General features: G+C 37.1%; 1 protein-coding gene across 1 annotated transcript; it reads right to left on the reverse strand.

The window, feature by feature from the left end:
- Nucleotides 1-10: 10 nt before the first annotated feature.
- trbl (tribbles pseudokinase 2) lies at nucleotides 11-24,538 on the reverse strand. Its single transcript, XM_065307642.1, has 4 exons — nucleotides 23,936-24,538; nucleotides 19,463-19,752; nucleotides 4,981-5,172; nucleotides 11-1,702 (listed from the first exon to the last, which is right to left on the reverse strand). The coding sequence occupies exons 1-4, from the start codon at nucleotides 24,263-24,265 to the stop codon at nucleotides 1,450-1,452; spliced, it is 1,065 nt and encodes a 354-aa protein (XP_065163714.1). The 5' UTR covers nucleotides 24,266-24,538; the 3' UTR covers nucleotides 11-1,449.
- Nucleotides 24,539-24,824: the final 286 nt, after the last annotated feature.

Consider the following 24,824-nt stretch of genomic DNA (forward strand, 5'->3'; position numbering starts at 1 on the left):
AAAAACACAGTTTTAATAGTTAAATCTTCATTTGTTTCTTTTTCTTTGTAACGTTTTTTGTAATGAACAACAGTTGTCGCCAACTCGTCCTCTTCTCTCACGTTCACCATGAATAACGCTTAATTATAAATGTATAATATATGCACAAATGCGAGAAGCTATTTACAACAAATATACAAAGTGTTTGTGTGCGTCGTGTGTGTGTGTGTGTTGTTTTCGATATCGCAATCATCAGAAAGAAGAATAAAACGCGTACAAATAAATCGAGATCATAGATTAGTTTCGTATTTTCTCTCATTTCGCCAACAAATCGCCAATTTTCGGTCATTCAAGAGTTTAAAACATATTAAAACTATAGAACAAATAAATCAAAATTGCTTCATTGCTAAAATTGCATCGATTCAACATGAGAATGATTGATATTTAATCGAAATGCCCATTATTTATAAATTTAACCCCGCGTATGTAATGTACATTTACAAAATATTATATATCTAATATAAAATTTGGCAAATCTGCTAAATAGATTGGGAGAATATGAACGAATCGAAACAAAAATTCACTCAATCGAAACATCAACCACAGTTGATGTCTTTGTGTTGTGTTACTGTGTGTGTGTGAAAAGATGAGTGCAAACATCAAGAGGAAAGAAACAATTAGCATCAGTCTTCAGTTTCTTGGGTTGCCTAACTTGCCTAACCTTCGGCGCGCTAAAATTAAAGAAATAAATAATTCCCTAACACGAAAAAATACATAATAACAATATTCTTAAACAGCTTCCAACAATCTAGTAGTAGGTTCACATGTGTTTCGTAGTTGGGTAGGTTGGTAGTGATGCATTTTTTAGTTGTTTTAGTTTTCGTAATTGCGCTTCGATTTCAACAATAAAAATCCAAATGAGATTTGAACATCTTCGCCGAACACAAATAAGAAGAGAAAGATTCCCGAATTCAACTAACTTATAAAACGAAATAAAATTTTCTCTCATGTCGCGAGGGACTACGTTCGGTCAACAAACGCAGCTCGCGACGCCCGCAAAAATAAAGTAAAAACAATTGAAAACAAGATTATTTCTGTCTTCAGCGTGTGTGGCAAAACAAAATTGCATGATTTCTTGTTATTCCTGTGTGTGGTTGTTCTAAGCTTCAAGAGTAAAAAATATTCGCATCCATCTTGCATTCTGTAGTAGGTTTGACTATTAATCCGTAGTTAGTTAATAGTAGTATTAAAACACAGCTCCGTTTGGTTTGCATCTTCGCTTAGAAAATAATAATAATAATAATAATAATAAAAACGTCTTTGCACTTGTGTTTGCTTGTGTGTTGCACTGCGCCGAGTGCCACGAATTATGTACTTGCGTTGTACTTAGCTTAATTTTAGGAATCACATGAACATGAACATTGAGATTTGTTCTGATTTTTGCTTGCAGTTGCAGAGTGTTTTTCTCAATTACAACTCGTCATCGTAGAGACTGCACTCGGGCACAAGCTGATCATAGGTGCGCGACTGATGATCGCGGTCCTCGCGCGCCAGCCACGGATGGTGGAAGATGTCCTCGGAGGTGATGCGTTCCGAGGGCGTCTTTCGCAGGAGGGCACGGATCAGGCAGCGCGCACGCGTTGATAAACACTCGGGGATGACGAATTGCCCGCGGGATATCTTCGCAAAGAGTGAGGCATGCTCGGAATCATTAAAAGGATATCTGTAACAAAGAAATAGAAAATTTAAAATTAAATATTAATTAATTCGTATTATATTGTAGGTACACGTGCGTGTTTTGCATATTTTTTTAAAGTTGGAGTTGTTCAAAAAGCTAACGAAGGGGTCGGAATAAATGAAGCCCTTAATGACACCTGCACGCACTTGACACGAGTGTACTTGTTACGCGGTAACTCGTGCTCCCCTCGTGAATAAAAGCCAACGCAGCCGAAAAAGTTAAATGGGTGCATTTTAAAGAGCACTTATTCAACGCGTAATTAACTCTACGCCACGCGTTTGAAATTCGGTGATGTTTTGACGTGAAACATGCACTGGACAACGAAAAATAAAGAAAAAAGTGAAGAAAATGTTGAAGAATATTCGCAAAAACCCTAATTTAGTAAAGTGCTCTTATTTTACGCACTTGACAAGAAGCAATAAAAATAAAAGCAGAAAAATGCAAAAACTTGAAACTGAAAGCAGTACTACGTGAGTATAATCGTAGTAACATATGGTTCTCGAGCGGATGTGAAACATGCTATCGCATTTTCGACGTTTGCTTCTTCTATCCCTCAAGAAACCCCTTGAGCTGTAGCATAGCCCTAAATTTGAAAATACTCCCATCACCTGTTCGCGTTTATAACTTCGTGCTGTTTGACCTTAAAATTCTGTAAGAAGCAGACAAAGAATGGAGAATCGAACGGACGACATATGGAATATCCGTTAGGGTTCATAGCACATCGCACAACTTCTTGCGCTGTGCTGGAATTAAACCATGGGAAAGTCTTCGCGTTGCGACTTTCATGCGTTGATAAAATATTGAATTAATCACCAACGACATATTGCAGCCAGCACACAAAGTGGTAATGTAGGTTTTAATGTGGGCTTGATATGCAAACGAGATAAGCGGTCAATAATATCAGGTAGATACCTAGTGGATACTGGTTTTGACGACAATCGATAGGCTTTTGTTATCGAAACGGAAGTGCATAGGTCTTGTGATCGAAAGGAAATGACAATTTTCGACGGAAGTAAATATTATCTTGTTAATTAAACTAGTTGGGTGATAAATGCACGGAAATAGATATTATTCACAAGAAAAAAATATATTTTTGCAGAAACTGTGGTTTTATGGTGTTAAAAATTATATTAAATTGGTTCTGACGTCAATATTGAGTTAGCAAGATAGAAAACTTGATGATTTTTTTAACCAAAACGATGAAAAATTAATTAAATCCAAATAAATAACAACCAAATTGCTTCTTGCTTGTATTTCTCCCCATATCTGATGGGGTCGAGGTGGGGGAAGTGACGTCAGTGTTGAGTTATTCGCTCTGATTGGTCATTTACATATTTTGGCTATTTTTCGTATTTTGCAGGTCTTTTTTCGTAAAATAATCCACATTCAAGAATAAAAATAAATATATGATGTGTATTCTGTATTCCCTGACTCAAGTTTCTTTAAATATAAAAACCTAAGCATTTAATAATAATGAACAGCAAAATTTAGCACTAGAACATCCTGTGAATGTGAATAGCGGAATGAATATAAATGCTGACGTCATCTGTTCGACGTGCGTTCGAATTTTAAAATATACATGTGTGTTGCTCGTTGGTTGGTGTTTTGCGTCGAACGTGTTCTCGAATTTTTTGCGAGCTGAATGTGACTCGCCGTCTTCCTGTTCGCTTCTCGATTCCAAATTCCATTCGAACGCTCGCCCCAAACGAATACGTATTAAGTATTTTTGTCTCTTCGGTGATTATTCGATCATCGTTTCGTATGTTGTTTTACGAACGCTTTGAACGCACGCGCAAAAAAAGTTTCAAATTTACTGCATATCTCAAAATGTAAAATTTAAATTGCTTCGTGAAAATGGAAGCGAGCGGCTTAATTTCGGAAGGCGGTAGAGTTTTAAAACTGTTTCGGAGAAAATTGCGAAATTACAAAATAACAAAACGAAAGTGTGTGTAAGATGTGCGCGTGTTGGGTGGACGTGGACAAGAGACGATGATAATAACACCTTATTTGCCGAGTTTAACAAGTTGCAGGCTTTGCATTTTTGGGAAAGGTTAAAACGGGTCGAGACGACTTTCGGTGTGGCGATGATCTTATTCTCTGAGTCATCAAAATTGACAAAAGTCCAATCAAAACACAGCAATTCTTTAAAAATTCAAAACATTCAGCATTTATTTATTTATTTCCATTTTTAATCGACTGTTGAAAATGCCAATACATCGAAAAATGCCAAAACATAAAATAATTTGCAACATAACACGATATTTAAAAATGTAAATTAAATAAATGATGACGTTAACTCAATAAAAACCAAACTTATTGATTTAATATTTTAATAAACACATGCTCTGAATATGAATTTTGCGTGGTCTGCAACAGAAAACAAAAATCAAGCTAAAATCATGGCATTTTGTACGCAAGCACCTGCCGCAATTAATAAATTAGATGCCTCACGAAAAAAGAAGACGCCGACGTTAGCTTAGGCGATTTCGGCCTTTTCGACCTACGTATGCCGATAAGATAAACCCTTGAAATTCTGCACCTGCCGCAAGATGCAGGCCCGCATACGAAGCCCCACACATCACAAAATGCACGACAAGCAAGAATAGAAATAAGAAACACGCAAACTAACCGAATGAAAAAAAAAACGTAGACGCGATACAAAACGAGCATGATAAGAGAAGAGAAGCTGAAAAAGCGATCCCAAAAAGACTTCAGGTAAAAAAACCAACACACACTGACTGAGTCACTCACTCAGGCACTATGATGCTACTACTCGTACAAAGCTATGTTGCTACACATTTTGCCAGCGCACATTTCGAACGAATCAAGATTTTGAAATTTTAATGGGGGGCCACAGGGACTCTTCGGAATTTCACAACCAGCGCAAGGTGCATCGATGCATCATCATGCATTTCTTATAGTAAATATAGTAACAAACTCTTTCACAAAGAAGAAAGAATGAAAGAGATGGAAAGAGTTCACCTGCCGAATTAACTAACGACTAGTGAAGCACCAGCACTACCCTTTGACAGGTCTACAAGTTAAACTTTCAGTTTTCATAAAATTTAAATGATCGAAATCATTTTGAAGACATTTTACACCTGCGCATCTAAATTTTTTTAAATAAAAAATATCCTATGTTCTCCTCAATATCCTTGAGAATATTAATACAAAATTTCATGATGATCCGATTAGTGGTTTCCGCGTGAAAGTGACACAAACATACAATTTCAATTAAAAAAGTAAATTAACAAAAATCTTACCTTCCAACGAGCATAGTGTAAAGTATAACACCCAACGACCACATATCCGCAGCTTTGCCCGAATAATGCGCGCCGGCTTTGAGGATTTCAGGACTCACGTAAGCAGGACACCCCCGCTTATCATGCAGCCAATCACTGTCTTCATCCTCGAGCACAACGGCGTCTTCGAGTGATTCTAGCTTTAACTCCGTCCTGAAACAACCAGAAAAACCATAAAATAAATAAACACCATGTCATATTTCATTTGTTTCGATATTAATAACATGATTGACGGGCGTGTGCATGTTGAGGTTACGCAACACCGCACCTAACCTCACTCGAAAGCTCTACATCTTGCAACACTCTTCAGGTTTGTAATAATAATTTAATTCGCTCACAAGTTACGAGCTGCAAGTGACTCGTGCCCATGCGAGAGCGAGTTGCAAAATGTTTCGCGTCGGCTTATTTACACAATTTACACATCCATATTGCTCTGCGTTGTTGGGTTTGGTAAGTACGCATGCGTTTTTTTAAAGTGGAGAGTAAAATCATGTCAGGCGAAGGTATTGCGGATAAATCAAAGCTCTAGAAAGCGCTGCAACTCGAACAAAAGTCAACTCGACTGAGTAATTATTGAATTATGCGTGCAATACGCGTATTAAACTGACACATTCGACGTGTGACATTTGCATGCGCAGAAAGAATAATAATCATAATAATAATAATAATAAATAAAACTAGTGATTTGTCCCTGCAGAGTGTGTATTATTTACAAAATAGTTTATTTCGTAAATTTAATGCAAATAAATGGATTTTACCGCCATCTAGAGTGAAATTATGCAAACATAAGGGGATGACCCTTGTTTTAGCCCTTTAAAATATTTTTTTGGCGATAAAATGTAGTCTATGTCTTTTCCCTAAATATAATCTATCTTTATACCAAAATTTATCATAATTGATAAAGTAATTCAGGCGTGAAATAGTAACAAACATACACTATTATAATATTATCTAAAAAGATACAAAAACAAAAATGTAAATAATGGCATTTCAGCTCCATCTAGGTTCAAATTATGCAATTATAACTAATTTCTCCTAAATGTCAACTTTCAACCCTTGTTTCAACCCTTCAAAATTTTATTTTCGTGGTAAAAAGTAGTCTATGTCATTTTCCATAATCTAATCTACATTTATCTGAAAATTCATCAAAATCACTTGATTGGTTTAGTCGTGAAAGAGTAACAAACATTCACTTTTGTAATATTAGTTATAAAATACCCTGAACTTTCATTATTCTAATATATATTAACTATGCAATGATTAATATTTTAATATTAATCCAAGCCATAGATAGAAATAGCGCACATTAAGCAAAACACAAATGAAGCAATTTCTAAGATTTATCCATTTATCCATTGGCAAACGTGCGTCCACGTCGAAAGTCGAAACAATTTGTAATTCGACATAATAAACATTCCATTCCACACGCCCGATATGTCCATCCGCGGCGATGATGCAATTGTATCGGTCGAAAATCATCATCATCATCATCACACATAGGCAGACATGTCACGTTCTGCTTGGTCATCGGGGCAAAAATAATGCACACACGCATTCGGCAAAATATGGTGCGCTGCGGCGGACAAAGGAGATATTTTCGATATATATCGGGAGCACAGCGGAATATTAATCGACATGTAGGCACAGCTCAACAACGCCACTCGACATGGCGAATGGGTGAAGAAATCGGCTCGAATTTGATACTGTATGAATATGTGTTGCCAATATGTAGTCGATATCTCTCTGATGTATTTCAAAACTGATTAGGTAACAGACATGGGAGAGTAGCGAGTAGGTTCCAGTTTCAATTGCAATTATTTTCATGATAAAAATTGCGTTATTAATCAATAACATAAAAACCAATCAAGGAATTTTAAGTATCTTTTCATAAATATATTCGGTATTAAATTCTCTATCAAAAAATACTTCAATTTGGTTTATAATAATCTTTAATCAAAAGTTATCAACATATTTGTGGTAAAAATTAATTTTTTTGCTGAAAATGCAATTTTAATTGTTAATATCTTAAAAACCAACAATGTTCGAATGAATATCTTATCAGAATTATATTCTGCATTAAATTCTCTGTCAAATAACAGTAAAATATTGTTTTTAACATTTTCTGTTCAAAAGTTATAAACAATTTTGTGAAAAAAATTAGGAATTTTTTTTGGAACATCTAATTTTAATTCATCATATTTTAGCAATAACTCAAAAACGAATCAAGTTATAATAATTATCTTTTCATAAATATATTCAGCGTAAAATTCTCTGTCAAATAGTAGTAAAATATTGTTTAGGGCATTTTATATTCAAAAGTTATAAACAAATTTGTCGAAAAAATTCAATTTTTTTCACAAAATCCAACTTTAATTGTTTATAACTTTTAATCGAATAATCACACCTACAAAATTTTTAAGAATCAAATATAAAATTTAATACAAAATCAATTTTTGAAAGAATCAATACTCTACCACAAATAATTTTCGAATTATCAACGAATAACAATAATTATGCAATTCTCTCGCGGGTAACTCAATACCATCCAAATCCAAAAACAGTGCGTTATTATTACTAATATAATTGTTTGTGCAATCATACTCTCCAGTTGGTCATTGAAAGTCGGCGCGATTCAAACACTCGCAGAGCCAATGAGCCAAATAAAAACCGAACATTTTACGAATGTGCGAAAACGTGCGCCGCTTATTAATGGGCAATTTTCGAGTTGCTGCTGGTCCGATCGATTTGCACAGAGCCGCACACAGCCAGACCCAAACACTATTATGACACATTGTGTTCAGCAAGCGAGCGCAATAATGCCACAAATTGAAACCGAATTGAATTGTGCAAATAAAACATTCACATATTATACAAAACTAGCAACATGATTCCATTAGTTTCCATTATCTGCAGATAAAATTTACGAAAATTTCAAATTTCAAATAATAATTTTAAATCGCACCCAGAAGCTGGACAATTACATCCACATCAACATCAACAATTCGCTAATAAGATCACTGACATTATTCCATCAGTAGTAGAAGTATTAAAGCGCATAATAAATAAGTGCGCATTCAGTTCACTTCGGACCACACCTGAAAAACAAGGCGTGTGCTTTGTTCAACTATACACCAAGTGCTCTAGAAAACAATCAAAATCACTCAATATTACTAATATAATAGTATATTAAGTAACAAGTGCGCTAAATGGCATTTTAATAACGTTTAGCACTGTTGAAGTTTTTTATTTGAATTTTTGTATTAAAAAACTTCAAATTTCGTTCGCAGAATACATGAAAAAGTACTTTAGTCACGGCTTTGACCGCCCGTGACTAAAATGCCATTTTTCGTGCATAAAACCGTGAAAAAAGTGGTGCTAAAATAAAAAATTCAGCTTATATTAAAATAAAGTTTTTAAGACATTAAAATGACACTCTGTAGTTTTAATCTGTTACAATTTGTTTGCTAATGTTTCGAATTGAAGAGATTGAAGAGTGAAGAAATACTGTATGTGTGTGCACTGCTGGGCGTTTTCGCACTTGAGAAATTGTTCGTTGAAAGAAGCGAGAAGAAAAAAAATCATGCACGATGTGTGAAATCAGCTCCGGTTGCTCCAGCAAACAGCCACACACACCTGAGAGTACGAGAAGTAAGAAAGGCGAGACCAACGAAAACGTCGTGTATTTCCCAATCCTCCATCCGAAGGTATCACAAGTGTGGTGTCATTGCAGTGTTTCCACATCAGTTGTAGTGTGTGTACTCACACATCCATATAATTACCGTATTTCACAGCCAGTTACACACTGTCTGACAAATCAACAAATCAAATTAGTTATTAAATTATGAGCGTAAATGCGGCGATGATGAAAATGTCGAAATTTTTAGAAATTACGTCGTCTTTTCTGCGGTTCGAACAGCAGAAGACTTTCTTTTCTTTCACCATCCGAGAATGCTTGCTTTAAGCTTGACGGATCGTGATTTGCTGGAAGCGAATTCCACGCTCATGCAAATGCAAATCTACCTTTGGCAACGGCGGCGTCGGTTAATCAGGCGCGTTTATGTAATTTAACTCGTACTTTCTTTCGGCGCGCTGCTCGGTTTGGCAAACGCGAGCGCAGCGTGCCAATCCAACCTTGCAAATGAGTTAATCGTGTGTGAAATGCGATGCACTTTCATTCCAGCAAGTTATGCTGCTAAATATTAGTAAATAGGTTTTTGTTTTAAATAAATTTTAGTAAAAAATATCATCTGAGGTAAAATATTAGGAAAAAAATTGTTTTTATTTTAATTTTTGTAATATTTTAAGAAAAATTTTCAGTTTTTATTATTGCACAGCTGATTCAATTGTTATTTTTGTTAACCGTGCTTTAAAATGCTAGGAAATAAAAATTAGTCACAGTTATTTAGATATTTCTGCAGAAATTATTCATTTAAAAGGTAAAAAATAGATTTTCCTTGTTTTTAGTTCTGATTTAGGGTTTTTCGCAATTTTCAGTGTATTTTTATTTAAAAAATCAACAACTCTGCGCTAAATAAAGAAAAAATGTGTGTTGCGCATTCAAAAATTCAAATTTCATGAAAAACAAAAAGAAACTTCTTAAAATGTAGTAAATTAGCAGATAACTGATTTATTTTTTCTAAATAACTAAACAAAACAATAACTCTATTTGCAAGTTATTTATAACTTCCATTACTAGAAACTTTAGTTAATTAATAAAACAAAGACACAATGAAAATCAATTTTCTCGATGCAATTATAAGACTTCGCGTTTGATTGCAAATTGCGTAATTCGCACAAAACCAATCGCAAAAAGTGCACCCGACCGAGTGCAACGCGGAAGAAAACCACCTCTACTTTCTTTTGTACACACACTTTTACCACAATCACAATTACTTCATACCTCAAGCTGCATCTGAAATTCTCATCGCATTTTAAACACAAAAATAAAAACTAAGGAAGACATTTCATTCAAATAAAATAAATAAAATACACAAAGCAAGAAACAAAAAAAAGAAAGGATCAATTACCAAGCGCACAATTTCTTAGCAATTTCTGTTATATATTACAATTCATTATTGTGCTGACTCGAAAAAACATTTCACATTCTAGTTTCGTCACATAACACAAACACACGTGACGCCTTCTCTTCTCTCCTTCGCCCAAGCGCCACGAAATCTAAATTTTGCTTTCTCCGCTAAAACGTCAACACACATCAACCTACATCAACAAACGCGCCCGCCGGGTTCACTCAACTTACGATTGTGGCTCGAAATCGAAAAGCAGGAATAGAAATGTCTGAATTTGCCAATACGCCGCCCATAATCGATAGCAATAATGAGCGCGATAGCGATAGGAATTGACACACATTGTGCGCCACGCCGCAACAACACTTACTTAGTAATAGTAAGTAAGACGCGCATGCGCGTCGCGAGGGTAAACGCACTCGATCGCGTATTTATTTATTCGCGAAAGAGAGCAACGCACCCGGATATTATGCAAGTTTTTTCGACTTTATGTCATTGAACAGGTGAAATTACTTTCTAACAATTCTATAATACTCAAATAAAACATAAAATGCAATGTTTGTAAATAATAAATTTTTCACAGGTTAAAATTAGCCGGACGGCCAAAATACGTGTAATTTTATAAATACACATCATGTCAACGACCCAAGCACGCTGCGCATGTGCTTTCTATGCACATTTCTTCATCGCTGGAAATTTCTACACCTTTCCCTAAAACAACTTCACTTGCGATTGCGACGCGCCGAGCGAAAACTTTCGCACAGCGCGCCAAATTGCGCAAAAACTTTCTTTTCACTTCAATCAAATCCACACCCACACAAACTGATACTAGTATTTAATTTAATTGCAATATGCTAGTGCTAGTTATCGCAGCACTTGCCCGACAAATATTTACAACATTTTATGTAAAGTGACATCCAAACAAATTCCGCTACTCTCGAGGCGGCGCGCTGGCGAAAAGTGCGGTGCAAATATTTGTTATCGATATCAGAGCGAGTATCAACATGAAATAAATTCAGTTTCATCGTGCGTACAGTTTCCAAACGCAAACAGAGATCCGAGTGCGCGTTTTGTGCAATTCGAGTGCACGCATTACAACATGGCGCCGAAAGTGACGAAATTCAATCAATAATATATAAACCAACTGTGCTAATTGCACTCAAAATATTACTTAAGTCAGTGCCAGACTCTTATTTTCTGTGTAAATCAATCGATATTTTTTGTTACTTAATCAAGTGACTTAAAGTGCACTTGCAGTCTGTTTTAGTGTGTATACTTGCATAACGCAACGCAACCAAACGCTTTTGTTGGTTTGGCGTGTGCGCAAGTCAACGACCGACCGCGAGACACCGCGCAAAGCAAAAGCTTCGAAAGCTCAAGCTGCGCGCGCGACTATTTCTCGCGCTTCCGCACTCGCGCAAAGGCCGTTCGTCTCGATTAGACGCCGTGTCGTCGACGCTGCGAGAGTTAAGTAATCGTCGCAGTCGCAGTCGCAGACTTGGCGACCGACTCTCGCGCGCACTCGGCGCGTCGAAGAGAAATGCGGAAATGCAAGTCACCAAACGCCGCCGCCGCCGCCAGCGATTATGCACTTGTTGTGTTACATGGATAGATTTCGAATCGAGCGAGTGACTTATTTTTACTTTACTTTACATATAACTAAATTTTTAGCATTCGATTCGTAGGTAATAGGTAAATACGCGCATGTATTACGAAATGTGACATAATCGCGCACAAAACGGTGTTGCACAAAACGTGAAAAAAATCGATGCGATTTTGCAACTGAACTCGTGTTCGTTTTTTTATGATTTTCTAATCGCTAAAACACACATTTTAATTTTATTACACAAAAATTACAGAACGAAACCGAAATGAAAAGTTTTTAATTTTTTTTTTGATTTGATGCTTTAGTTATATTTAGATCTTTATTTGTTTATTTTGAATTTCTTGCTGCTCTGTGCTCAATAATGAAGCACTTTACGAGTAAGTGAAGGTTGCTGAAACTGGGTCAAAATTTGCGAATCAAAGTCAAACGCACACTCGCCTCGACACCAACAACGTCAACGTCGCTAATTTGTGTGATTAACGCAATTATCTCCGCTCAACTGCTTAATAATAAAAACAACAACAAAATGGAACTAACCGCAAAGGACGCCAACCTTCAATATCAACGCAACAAATTAGCAAAACACATTCGGATTAAACACTTCTGCGATAGATTAACATTGTAATTGTAATTACAGAGACGTGTAAACACTGCAAGTGCTAGTTGTGTAGCTGGTCGTATACGCGGGAGACGAAGAAGAAGAAGAAAAAAATAAGGCCAAGTATACGAAATGCAACTTGGTTCACACGCAAGTAGGTGAAGGCGACAGCAAGGTTGTTTCCATTGTGCGCGCGCCCGCGATTCTCGCTCAGCGGCTCGCGCAGCTCTTGCTCAACCGCAACGTGCGCGCGCGCGCACGCCGATTCGCGGCGATTACGACACTGCAGCAGCACCACCTTCAGTTGCAATGCAACTGAAATTACATACGCAAATAATAAAATGCGTACGATAAACGCGAAATATGTGATATTGGCAACAGAACAAGATGATGAAAAAATTTGAAAAATTAAATTGTCAAATTCTCTTTCATATTTTGTAAGTAAATTTTTTTTAAATCGCAAAATAGCAGCTAAATAAATAAATTAAGAGGAAAAAATTTAAAGTTTCTTAAATTCTGGATGAATTCTAAATTTACGTGCGTTTAAATTATTTTAATCAATTTATTGCAACAAAAGTTAGAAGTGACTTAAGTCAGAATTGATAAAAATACAGAAAATTTAAAAAATTTGATTTTTTTGGTCTCTAACCTCGAAAAAACACAGAATAATCCTAAAACAACTAAAATCTACAAAATTTACTACAAATATTATTTATATTATTATAAGAGAGCCGAGACTATATAGGTATATACCAATATTTTGCATCAAACTTAAGTCAGAATTGAGTAAAATTCAGAAAATAAACAAAAATCGTTCCCTAACCTCAAAAAAAACTCAATAATCCTAAAAAAAGAAATTCTACAGAAAATAATACAAATATTAATTAAATGATAAGGTAGCCCTGACTATATATTCCTTTACATTGTGTAGTAGTAAATAAAAGTCCATTTTTATGAAGGTTAAACCACCAGCGAACACAATTTTTTTAACACAGTGTACATTACCACATTTGCATGTAATATCCATCTCCATCTCTTGGCAATAGCCATTTGCTAAACATCGCGCAATTGCAAACAAGCCGGCTAAACGACTAAACATTTACAAATCGCTCCTTCATTGTTTCCTTTCTTCATCGCTTTGTTTGTTTCTGGCGCGTGCTGTTGCCTCGTAATTAATTTATTATTGTCCCGAACCACAATCACAACAACATGCAGCAGCATTTCAATGGCACATTGCATTTCGAATCTGTGAGGCCTCCCGAGAGTTTCGATTAATTAAGCACACACACATACACACTGAATATCTAACGGCGAGTGTGATAAACGCAAGAAAAGATAATGCAATGTGTATAATCGATGTCGCAATCAGGCCACCACACAGCAATGCCAACGCCAAGCGATGCGAATTAAATGAGGACAAGCGGCGTTTAATAAACGCTAGCGCGCGCAACTTGCAAGTAGTGACTTAACTTAAGTCGGCGCAAAAATGTGCATTTCGCATCCTCGCTCTAATTTGATAAGCGCATGATAAAAACAATAATTTTTAATTCAATAACGAAAATTTTTAAAGTGACTTAAGTTAAGTCATTATAGTAAAAATATAAAAATTCAAAAAAATTTTAAAATAAATATTATGCTAGTTTGAAAATTTATGTTCTGCTACCCGATCAAGAGCAGATGTTCCCGTGTGACTTAAGTCTCTTCTAGTGATGGCTTGCACATGCCCTTCTTTTGTGCTGCCTTCGCGCACCTTTCTGCCATCGCAGCCTACTTAAAAAATCTTTTGTTGATCGCACATTGATTGTTCCATTTCGAGTATTAAGTCGCCGGAGCGGGCGGTTGTAAAAGTTGTAAAAAGGAAGTGATTTAGTGGCGTCCAGCTATTCTTACACAACTAACAACCCCGAAAGCAGAGGCAGGTAAAAAGGTCGAAAATAAAAATCCACCCGGTGGCAGATGCCAGACGCTTCTCTTGGATTTTCGCCGAGTTTAATGATGACTATCTCCATCCAGTACACCAAAACAACTTCTCAACTCTACAATAAAAGAGTTTGGGGGTGGGACTATTGTGTAACATCCAAGATCTGATTGTAATTACACCCAGAAAGCAGGAAACGGTTGAGAATCAGGAAACATATGTTTAACGAGATAATTTCGCAAAATATGACTTAAGTCAGCATGAATCCTGTTTGTAATCAATTTTTAACATCTCCTAGACGAAATTTTAAAACCCAGCAAAAACATAACCTAATTTCACCGCTTCATTACGCCTAGACAAGTTAATTATCCAGATTTCGTTCAGATGCAACCCGCTGCAACCGTTGCGGGCAGCATCTGCTCAAATAACGAGTTGAGCAGGTGGTGCATAGACCCATGGTGTGTCGCAATGTGCGTTGGCGTCCCCGGGGCAATCGCCAAGTGTCTCAACACAACGTGCGTGACATAATCCGGCGACTTTGATTGTCAGCGCCATGGACACACATCCGAGGCGAGCGCGCAGGAAGTACACACGTGACGGGACTACGAAATCGTCAAAATTTAATTGTGACCATATGTTTGGACCTTTAAACCATAGCTAAAGGTTAAACTATGACCTTGGAAGCAAAAAAAAACATTAAAAAATAAATTTTGCAAAAAATATTTTTTTAGTTTAGAAAACAAAAATAACGAACTTTAAAACCGAGCGTGGGAGAATCCCATTGACAATACCCACGTATCTTGAATACAAACTGTCGCATCTTTAGAATTTATTCATTGAATGCACTTTGAAATGTGTCTACATGTGCATGTGCACCTTCCTTCTATATAAACGTTTTTTTTTTGTAAGTTTTGTAAAGACAACCTTTCATGTTGAATTTTCAATGTTTGCACATGCGCATACACATCTCTACACACAAAAACACTTTTCGGCTACCAACCGACCCGCGGCAGATCCACTTTTGTGTATGATCAGCTGCATTTCGGTGGTGCGCTCCTAGATGCAACACAAACGTCACCGAAAAAAGATGTAAAAGGAAGCTCCCGGTAACCTAACATCACAAAGGTGCATTGTGGGTGACATACAACGCAAGAAACACCTGGAGATGGAATTATCTGCATCTGCCCGTTTGAAAAATGCAAAACCAGTGCAATATTAGCATGTTATGTAGCTGTACTAAACTTAAGTCAGCTTCTAAGTTGCTTGAGTGTTGAAACACTACTGTTGCAGCCCATTATTCAATTCGTATTGTACACACGCGCCGCGTTTCGACACGAAATTATTTCTAATTCCATCCGATCGCGCGCGAGCGCTCCCAACTTTTCTACCGACTTAAGTCACTTTGAAATATCCCCCGGAGGTGAATTTCTCAATCAGCAGGCAGCAACACACACACACTTCAAGACAAATGATTCAGAAAAACGCTCAATTACGTTCGGGAAAAGTAAATCTCGCTCGAAATAGCGCGCGCCGTCTAAATTTATCCCCGACTGCGAAACAAATTGCCCAAACTTTTTGCGTCATTCCGCACACGATCAATCCTTTGTTCTCTCCGAGATGCTATACGTACGCAGTAAGATAAACCATGTCGTCAGGAATTAAAATCGCCTTGAAATTATTTATTGATTTTCGACGGCGGCCAATAACAGTATTTAGGCGTTCGTTAGTAAAATTTAATATAGGTGTAGAGAGAGAGATGACTTTTGGAGGCCCCTGCGGCCTTGCAGTGAGACACCAAGAAGGTTGAATCAATAAACGTTTAGAGTAGTGACTTAACAACTATTTAAACTCATTAAGCGGCAATTAAATGCGTGATTAAGTCGGCGGTTACGACAGGTCCGAAGCGTTTGGTAACGCATTGTTTGTTCTTCAATTTGCTTTCAAATAAAAATGTAAAAATTTTAATTTAACGCTAGTGAAATGATTGCAAAACACTCCAATTTAATTTCAATTTGTTTTTTGGAGCCGAAAAGCACTCAGCGCGCACATGCATGCATCTCGCGTACTCGTCTGTTTATTGATCAAATTATTTCAGCAAATTGAATTTGAAAAATGCGATTGCGCAAAGCGCAACACGCCGCTGCCAGCGAAATTTCATCACTAGTGCAAATTATAAATATTAAACACAGCAGATATTATTTTATTTTATTTTCATCTAGTGACAATCAAGATTTTGTCTGTTTTTTTTTTCAGTCGGTAGCGCGACATCCGACATTGTACGCTTGGCGACCTTAATTTCTTTGGCCGTGACATTAAATCCTTTCTTTGCGCGAGCGTTTTTGGCGCGTCGGAATGCGTGTGGCCTGGATATTTTTACGCTTTTTGCAAAAACCCAGTTAGACGCGTAATGACATCCTGCCAAGTTATAAAAAAGTGAAAAACTAGCGTGAAAAAATTTAAATTTAACTTTCAAACGCAAAAGCCAAACAAAACTAGAACAAATTTCACTTGATTTCAAAGAATATTCGAAATGAACATCAATTTTAATAAAAACATGTCATCAATAAAAAAAACCACCCTCTATAATTGATTAAATGCTTCTAATGTCAAAAATATAAGGGTATAAAGCTTCTAATCACAATAATCGGTTGATTATTTACTTATTCGCCCTCATGCTTACCAGATCAAGCAATATTGTGATAAATTGCATTGCATTACAGTGCATTGCGCAAGAATTAATCACACATCTATCAGCATTCATTCTGAAAAGTCCACACCACACCAGAGAGCGCATGATTTCATTGCGTCTGACATTTGCGTCAGCGCTAAAGACAATCCGTGTAATTTTTAACATTTTGTCATTTCCACATTAATGCAAAGTATCTCTCTCAACACGAGTAAACAAAATGTAAACGACCTTGACGCATACTCACACACAACACACACATAAAATTAAACGTTAATTGAGAATATCAACTCGCCGATCGTAAATTAAAACCGAAAGCATTCCACGTTCGCAACCTTTGCGATTGAAAATACTGACTGGACCGTGGGTGGGAATCGGCACATTAAATGTAAACAAACATCATCCGCATTGCGCATAATATGCCATAGTGATGAATATTATTATTATTAATGCACGTAGTGTACTTCATTATTTATGCGACACGTGCGGTCAGCCTTTTCAGCGTTCTCATCAAGTTCTAATCGAGAAACAAAAAAAAATGAATAAAGTGAATGAAATTATTTCAGCGCCCGTTTTCATTTTATTTTAAAATATTAGTATAAAGTGTTCAGATGATAATAAAAGTGGAAAGGTCAACATGAAACACTAGAACAAAAATGTCGAAATATCGAAACATAATGTAACTCGAACCGGATGTCGATATCCGCTCATAATCAATTGTGTTTTAGCTAACTATACAAAAAATCTACCTACAAATCATTCAATTATCATCCAAACGAAATTTTATAAAAAAAAATTTTTTTAATTCTTTGTTATGATGCTGTGCATGTTTGCACATAAATTGAACTTTGTTTACTCCACTTTGCTATTTATGTCGTTTGCGTCTGGTGTCGTCGTCCTGCAGACACACTACACTCACAATTAAAGTGCAATGACGCTGTGTTATTGATGCGACAACAACGCGCGCGCCCAAACAAAAATTATTTGTAAAAATATGGAAACAAGTGCAAGAGAGCAGACGTTGTCCCAACACACGAGATGACGAAAACTGATATTTTATTGGCCAACTGTTGAGACAACTTAAATATTTCATCAAACTTCATCAACAAGAGCGAATGTTTTTGCCTTTGTCAAAACCACAACCACATTAGACCAAAGACCCACACGATAACATTGTTTATCGCGCGTAGAAAATATGCAGAGATTAATAATAATAATCATAATAAAAGTGTTATCGCGGCATTTTCTCCGTCATAGACCCGGGGAATATTTTAATGTCTTCTGGTAGTGGAATGACGCACGATAAAGCACACATCGCTATCGGAATAATATTTGATATGGAAGTGGGAATACGACACCATCGAGATAAAATCCATATCAATATTATTACCAACAGTTTTTCAACGCTTTAGCTTTAATCGTGTCTCCTGGTAGATTTTAGGGTAAAATTTTAGTGAGTAATGTGAATGTAAAATTCATGATAAATCTGTTCCCTTTCAGATAATTTTTTACTTTTTTTCGACAGTCGATGCATAATATTCATTATCAGCCGGATGATATCGTCGCGTCTGGGAATTTGAACTTGACTCATGGCGCGAGCGACAACGGCGCGCATCCGAAAATAAACAAATGTCATAATAACTGTCGTAATTTATCCAAATCACAATAATAAAATAGAAGATTTTCTTTCGCTGAAAAACGCGTATTGCATTTTAATATCTTGGCACGTTAAAGATCTGGCCATAAAAAATGATTTCACATCCGGTCCACAACTGGTCCCTCGTGCGTAATCGCCGGGAGTAATTACGAGTGCGAGCGTTTGGCGCGTGCGGCGCAACACTTTCCGTCTTTTCTCGCTGGCGGGCGGGCGAGAGAGGTGTGGGTAAACAAATAATAATGAAAAGAAAAAGAACGCGATCGTTATTTCGAGATGCGCGAGACGAGAGTAATGCAACTTCATTGAGCAATTGCGCGCGCGTTACAACACACAGAAATACATACACACACCTTCGTTGCGCGCTGCGCACGCTCTCGCGTCTCGCAATGTTTCACATGTCTCATTAGTCTATTAATATCGGGCTGGTGTTAATGTGTTCAGGATACGACGAAGACACACATGCAAAGTAACTGCCAATTTTGACATCTTCACGAAAATCATTACTAGTAAGATAATAATTCATTAGAATTAAAATTGTTTTTTGCCTCACTTAGTTTTTAAAAAATTGTAAAAAATTCATTTTGGGAGTTTTCTAATGAATTTTTTTTTTGGTTTTTAAAGCTTAGTTAATAAAAATAGATTTTATCAAATCCAAATCACTAAGAATATGATTTTATGTGAAAAATTGCAAATTTATTTCTAAAAATGCTAAAAACACTCAAAAAATCAATTTTTTCTGCAAATTATTAACTTTTTCACAAATAACTACGCATATACGACGGAGAATTAATTTCTCAAGAATAAAAAACATTTTCCAATACTGTACACCTAATATTTCCAAAGATATTCCATTTTTTCAGAAATGTTTTTGCAAAAAAATGCAATTTTTGCAAATTCAACCCAAAATCTATGTTTTTTACTATCTAAAAACAAAGAAAATCAAAGAAAACTTACCGTTCTTCATCAGCAAACACGAATTTCCTCAGCTTGAGATCCCGCAGGACGATACCGTTGCGATGGCACACCTGCACCGTCTCCGCGATTTGCCGAAACATCTTCTTCGCCTCCGACTCGCGCAGCCGCTTCCGCGTCCGCACATGCGAATGCAGGTCGCCGTGCGATCGCGGAAACACCAGGTACATGTGCCGATTGCACACCAGCACCTCGTGCAGCGAGGAAATGCGCGGATGCGAATCGAGCCGATAGTGGGCGGATAACAACGAGTGCGAGTCTTGAGATACCACCTGCAAATCAAAAACAAAACAAAATAAAATCACAAAACAAAATAAAACAAAATTTAAAAAAAACCTTGAAATATAACTAAAACTCTCCAAGGCACGAAATACAACAATTATCACGTTGAGACGATCTCACACAGAACGTCGTGACAAACCCGACGATTGGCAACCATGTGTTGTCATGGCAACAAATTTAGCCAAAGCTAAACATCATCACGAATGTGTAAATCACGCGCTGTTTTGTAGGTCGACGCGTCTAACACGATTAAACATCATAAACTGCAACGTGCAGAACACATACAAGTTATTACACTGCATTGTGCATACATAAATCACTTCAAGAAAATGCAAAATGCAAATGCAAAATTTTTGGGCGAGGTAAAAATGTTTCAGCTTTCAAATCACTTTATCTTCATTTGTTTCGAACAACGTGTTTGATTTGAGTAATACACATTCATCTCGCTGATTGCGCGCACGATTGCCGCACATGTTTCGCCACATTTCGTCAAAATCAAAAACGTAAAGTTCAAAGCGCACACATTTTGCAACTACTCGCATCAAATCACACACACACATGACTACAAACTCTGACCATTTTCAGATGTCCACCGCGCGCGCGCGCATATTGTATGTAAATATTAAATATCAATGTCAATTTTTGGCGAAATTATGATTAATATTTTGCAACATGTTTGCCATTCTCGGCGCGATTGGCACACACGCTAATTATTGATAATTTACATCGTGTCACATTATTATTATTCTCGCGCATATCGAGAGCAGGCGAGCAGGCGAGCAAGTTGCGTTGGTGCGGCTAATCTCGAAAAATTATTTATCGCGAAATTGGCAAATTTGCATTACGCAATCGCGCTCGTCATGCGCACACACATCGCGAGGATGCGATTTGGCAACAATTCATTATAAATTTTTCTTAATCGACGCATCATCCGATAAGATGACAATTGAACAAACGAAACAATCAAATGTTTAATATTTCCAACCCAAAAAATCGGAGAAATATAAATGTAATGTGTAATCAAGATGTGTTTATTACGCGCCGAGTGAGTGAGATTAGCAAATTTCACGTTAGGCAAATCCTTATATATCTTACACAGAGATATATCTCTGGAAATCTACATAATTGTCGATTGTCGCTGCTAATTCCATTGCCGGCGCGCTGTTTGCACAATTTCTCTCTTACAAATCTTACTTACAAATGTTGCTCGTTGCGCCGCCGGAGACTCTTTCACTTCTCTTTCACTCCTTCGCAGCGCACACAGCGTATTTCATTACACACAACCGACTGCAACCCGAACGCGATTACGTTTTGCACCTTTCAATTACATTCATTGCATTTAGTAAGAGCATAATGCAACAACAATGAATATGATACCTTCCTAATGGTACACACTTTCATAATATTTACATACACTATGTCCACAGGGCAAAGATAATCTGTAAAAATCTGAAATCAGTAAATTTCGTTGAATTTCAACCATTTAAACTTTAAATCACCCATAAAACTCCCGTGGAGACATTCAAATATAGAAGAATATTATAAATAGAACCTGTTATTACTGGATAATGACCCGATGGACAAGTCCTAATCACTTGTCTTGTCGCAGATAATATCCTCGTAAATTCCAAGTAGGGCAAAACCAGTTTATAAGTACAAGGGTTACAAATGCGTAGGTATATAAAACAATTTCGATGGAAAATGTTGCATGAAAATGTGAAGTGATAAAAGTTTTGCGTGTGTTTGCGCTTGAATTAGGCGCAAACATTGCTCGTATTTGCTTAATGACATTTCAAACATTTGAGCAACGGCCCCGCGCGCGATTACATTGCAAACACGAGCGCGCAATAAAATTCGCAACATTCTCGCGTAGTGCAACACACGCATTACCAACCAGGCAACGTCCACAACTCTACGAGCTGCGCGCGCGAGCAAAGAACCAACGAGCGAGTGTTTTAATCGCGCCGTTTAACGATGCCTTTGTTAATCGACGGCGTATACCTACTTTTGCCACATGTTTGCGTTGCGATTGCAATTGCGCAGATGTAGTATTAAAGTAACAAACTGTACTATAATTCTGTATTAACTAGTTGCTAGAGTAAATTTTATTCTCTCAAGTCATAAATGTCGTCTTAAATCAACTTTTGAATCAAATTAACTATGTTTTAATGTAGGTATTTATAGCAAAAAAATATTTTTTTTAAAGAATTATTTGTGTTTTTTGATAGAAAATGACATTTTATTTTGTAATTTTTGAATCCACGTTAAATTTTTGACTATAAATGAGCATAATTCGGCAAAAAACAAAATTTAAAACTCAAATTCCAGTAAAAAACTCAATAAAACACAATCAAAACACCGGGAAATGACGTCAGTGTTGAGTTGTACGCTGTAATTGGTGTTTCTACCGAATTTCCCTAAAATTGCAGTTCATTTTTATTAAAAAAGAAAAAAACAAATTTCCCAAAAAATCAAAAAAAAAATTCATAATTTTTTCTTCCCTAAAACGTTTTTCTTAATTTTCCCAACATTTTAATCAAAATTAATCAAAGAAAAATTCATTTTCCGAAATTACAACAAAAAATTAACCTCTCACACTCAAAATGTCATCACAAACCAGCTAAAATTTAATTCCAAAGAATATGTTATACGCTGCGCAGTGTTTAAATGTTGCGTTAATCAAACGATTGCACGTTTTGCAACAAACACTCAACTCAGCTTGCCACACTTATCCTCACTACGCTAACATTTCACGTGCCGTCGCAGACAACATACGCCGAAGAGAGAATCTCGCAGAGATCGAACGTTTAACCTATCACATCATAAATGATTTAAGCGAGCATCGGAGCAATTATTGCGATTGCTCAGTTTTAAAAGATGCACAAACTGACAAACGAACAACACATCGAGTCTCACAAAATGCCATCACTTGTTGACTCAACAAGGCAGAGAGGCAGACCTCGACTGGAGGCAACTTTCATGGACCATGAGAGAATGACGAGATAAACCTCCTCGCTGAAGACGCCGCGCGGACGCAATCTAATCATACTTTGTCACGCGTTTGCAATCGTTTTACGATGAAGCCTTTTAATAAAATTATCATAACTTAAAATGTCCAACCATCTGTTGTAGGAGTGTAATTGAATTTTATGATTCGGAAGTTCACACGAAACGAAACTAACTGTTTGATGCAGAACAACGTCCAGCAAAGAGATCATAAAATAATTTCAATTGAAACTTTAAAATTTACGAGCGTACAAGCATAATAAAACATGTTTGGACCAAGAAAAGATGCTGGACGTCAAGAAATCCGCACACAAAGAAAAGGAATGTAACAAGTTCCCTGAATGAACGAAAATAACAAGTGAAAGACTCGAATAACAGGGGAAGAAAGAAAGTGGCACCCTAATATAAAAGAAATGCTCAGGTTTCACACCTTTTGCAAGGTCATTATCATTCCGTAAGGGTACAAATGTTTTGTCTTCTTCTCCAGCATCACCTTGAAATGACATCACCTGACCTCACTACACAATTTGACACACAAATCGTTTCACAACTGCATATGATCTTCGGCTTGTGCGCGCGCGTTGTTGCTCAACCTGCACAAATTGATAAAACGTCGATTGCCAACACCAACATAATATATCCACCGGATGTCTATTGCGCAACGTGCGGCAAATTTACATATCAATCCATCCATCATTTTCCCACTCGCCGTGTGAGTGTTTTTTCTTACTCTTTTTCATCTCGCGAGGACGCCGCGTTCCATTCTCACCTTGCGGAGAATTTAAATACTCACGGGACAAGGGCACGCGTGGACCTTGTTACATTTTACAATTTGTGCAAAAATCAAAATGGTGTTGCTAGGCAACGTGATGATTTTTTTGTTTGAATGTTATCAACTCCGGTTGGGTTTAAATTTAAATTTTAAAATATTTACTTTGTGCGCTTACGTAACATGCGCGGGCGCCGATGATAAAATGTTTTAACAACACACACACAAAAAAAACGTTGCGAAACGCGCGCACAGCGGACTTAAGTCAGTGGCCTTGACTTAAGTCGCGCGCTTCGTATTTTTAGCACACGTGGGGCGCATTTAACACAACCGAATAACAACTTTGTGATTATTATCAACGACGTAATTCTTTATGTTTTTAGAATATTTTAACTAACCTTGCACACAAGTTGTTCTTGTGTGTTGACATCAATACAGCGAAACAATGAGCTGCCTTCCACCTGTTCTAGGAGGAGGTATTTATCTGCAATCAGTGTCGCTTCGAAATTTTCCCCATGTGGCGGTGTGGCAGCATGTTGCTGACGCGCCGGTTGTTCCGGCACGCGCGGCACTCGCGCCTCCACGTTGTTGCCGGGGGCGGCAGGGCGCGACCGACACTTTTTGATCCCGTCGGTGGTGGTGGCCGGACACGCCGGCTTTTCGCCACCGCCGACGCCCGTGCCGCTCGTATTGGGGCTGAGGAATCCGCTTAGCACTGCGTTCTGCATCTTGATGATCTTTCGCACGTGTTGTCTTGGGGAGTGTATGTGTAATCCAAAGAGTGTATTGTATTGAACTGATATCCGGCTTGTGAACGCACTGCGGGGGCACTTGTTTAGCGCGACACGGAGCACACGAGTTTCTGCGTACGGTTTCAGACACGAGCGCGCATCACGATCACGTTGTTCGCCAACGGCCGTTCACCACAACGCTCGCTTGCTGACTGAGTTTGAGTTTGAGTTCGTGCGAGGTGCGAGCGCGAGTCACGGCCACAATCAATTGTTGAACTTGTTTAGAAATTTCAGGAGCGACCAATCAGAGGGCAGCGTTGCTGCGACAATGCACGAACGTACACGAAGTTGTATAACTTGCAAAATAAACCTGTAATATAGGCAACTTTATTAATCATTAATAAACAAACTTATTTAAAATTAAAATAAATTAAATAAATACAAAAATTTATAATATTTTCAACATAATTGTACAGTAGTTAATTAATATAAAATATTTTTAAATTTAAGTAAGGTACAAAATTTATTTAAAACGTTGTTTAACTATAGGCAACCC

Source organism: Atheta coriaria, unplaced genomic scaffold (genome assembly GCF_025399875.1).
Source record: "Atheta coriaria isolate IRGN ID8LTWV9N9 unplaced genomic scaffold, Caltech_Dcor_3.1 hic_scaffold_7_pilon, whole genome shotgun sequence".
Lineage (NCBI taxonomy): Eukaryota > Metazoa > Arthropoda > Insecta > Coleoptera > Staphylinidae > Dalotia > Dalotia coriaria.

Coding starts and splice junctions, on each gene's coding strand:
- trbl (XM_065307642.1), bottom strand. CDS start 24,265: ATGCAGAACGCAGTGCTAAGCGGATTCCTCAGCCCCAATACGAGCGGC. Junction 5,173..19,462: donor GTGTTTGCTGATGAAGAACG/GTAAGTTTTCTT, acceptor TGGTTGTTTCAG/GACGGAGTTAAAGCTAGAAT. Junction 1,703..4,980: donor TACACTATGCTCGTTGGAAG/GTAAGATTTTTG, acceptor TCTTTGTTACAG/ATATCCTTTTAATGATTCCG.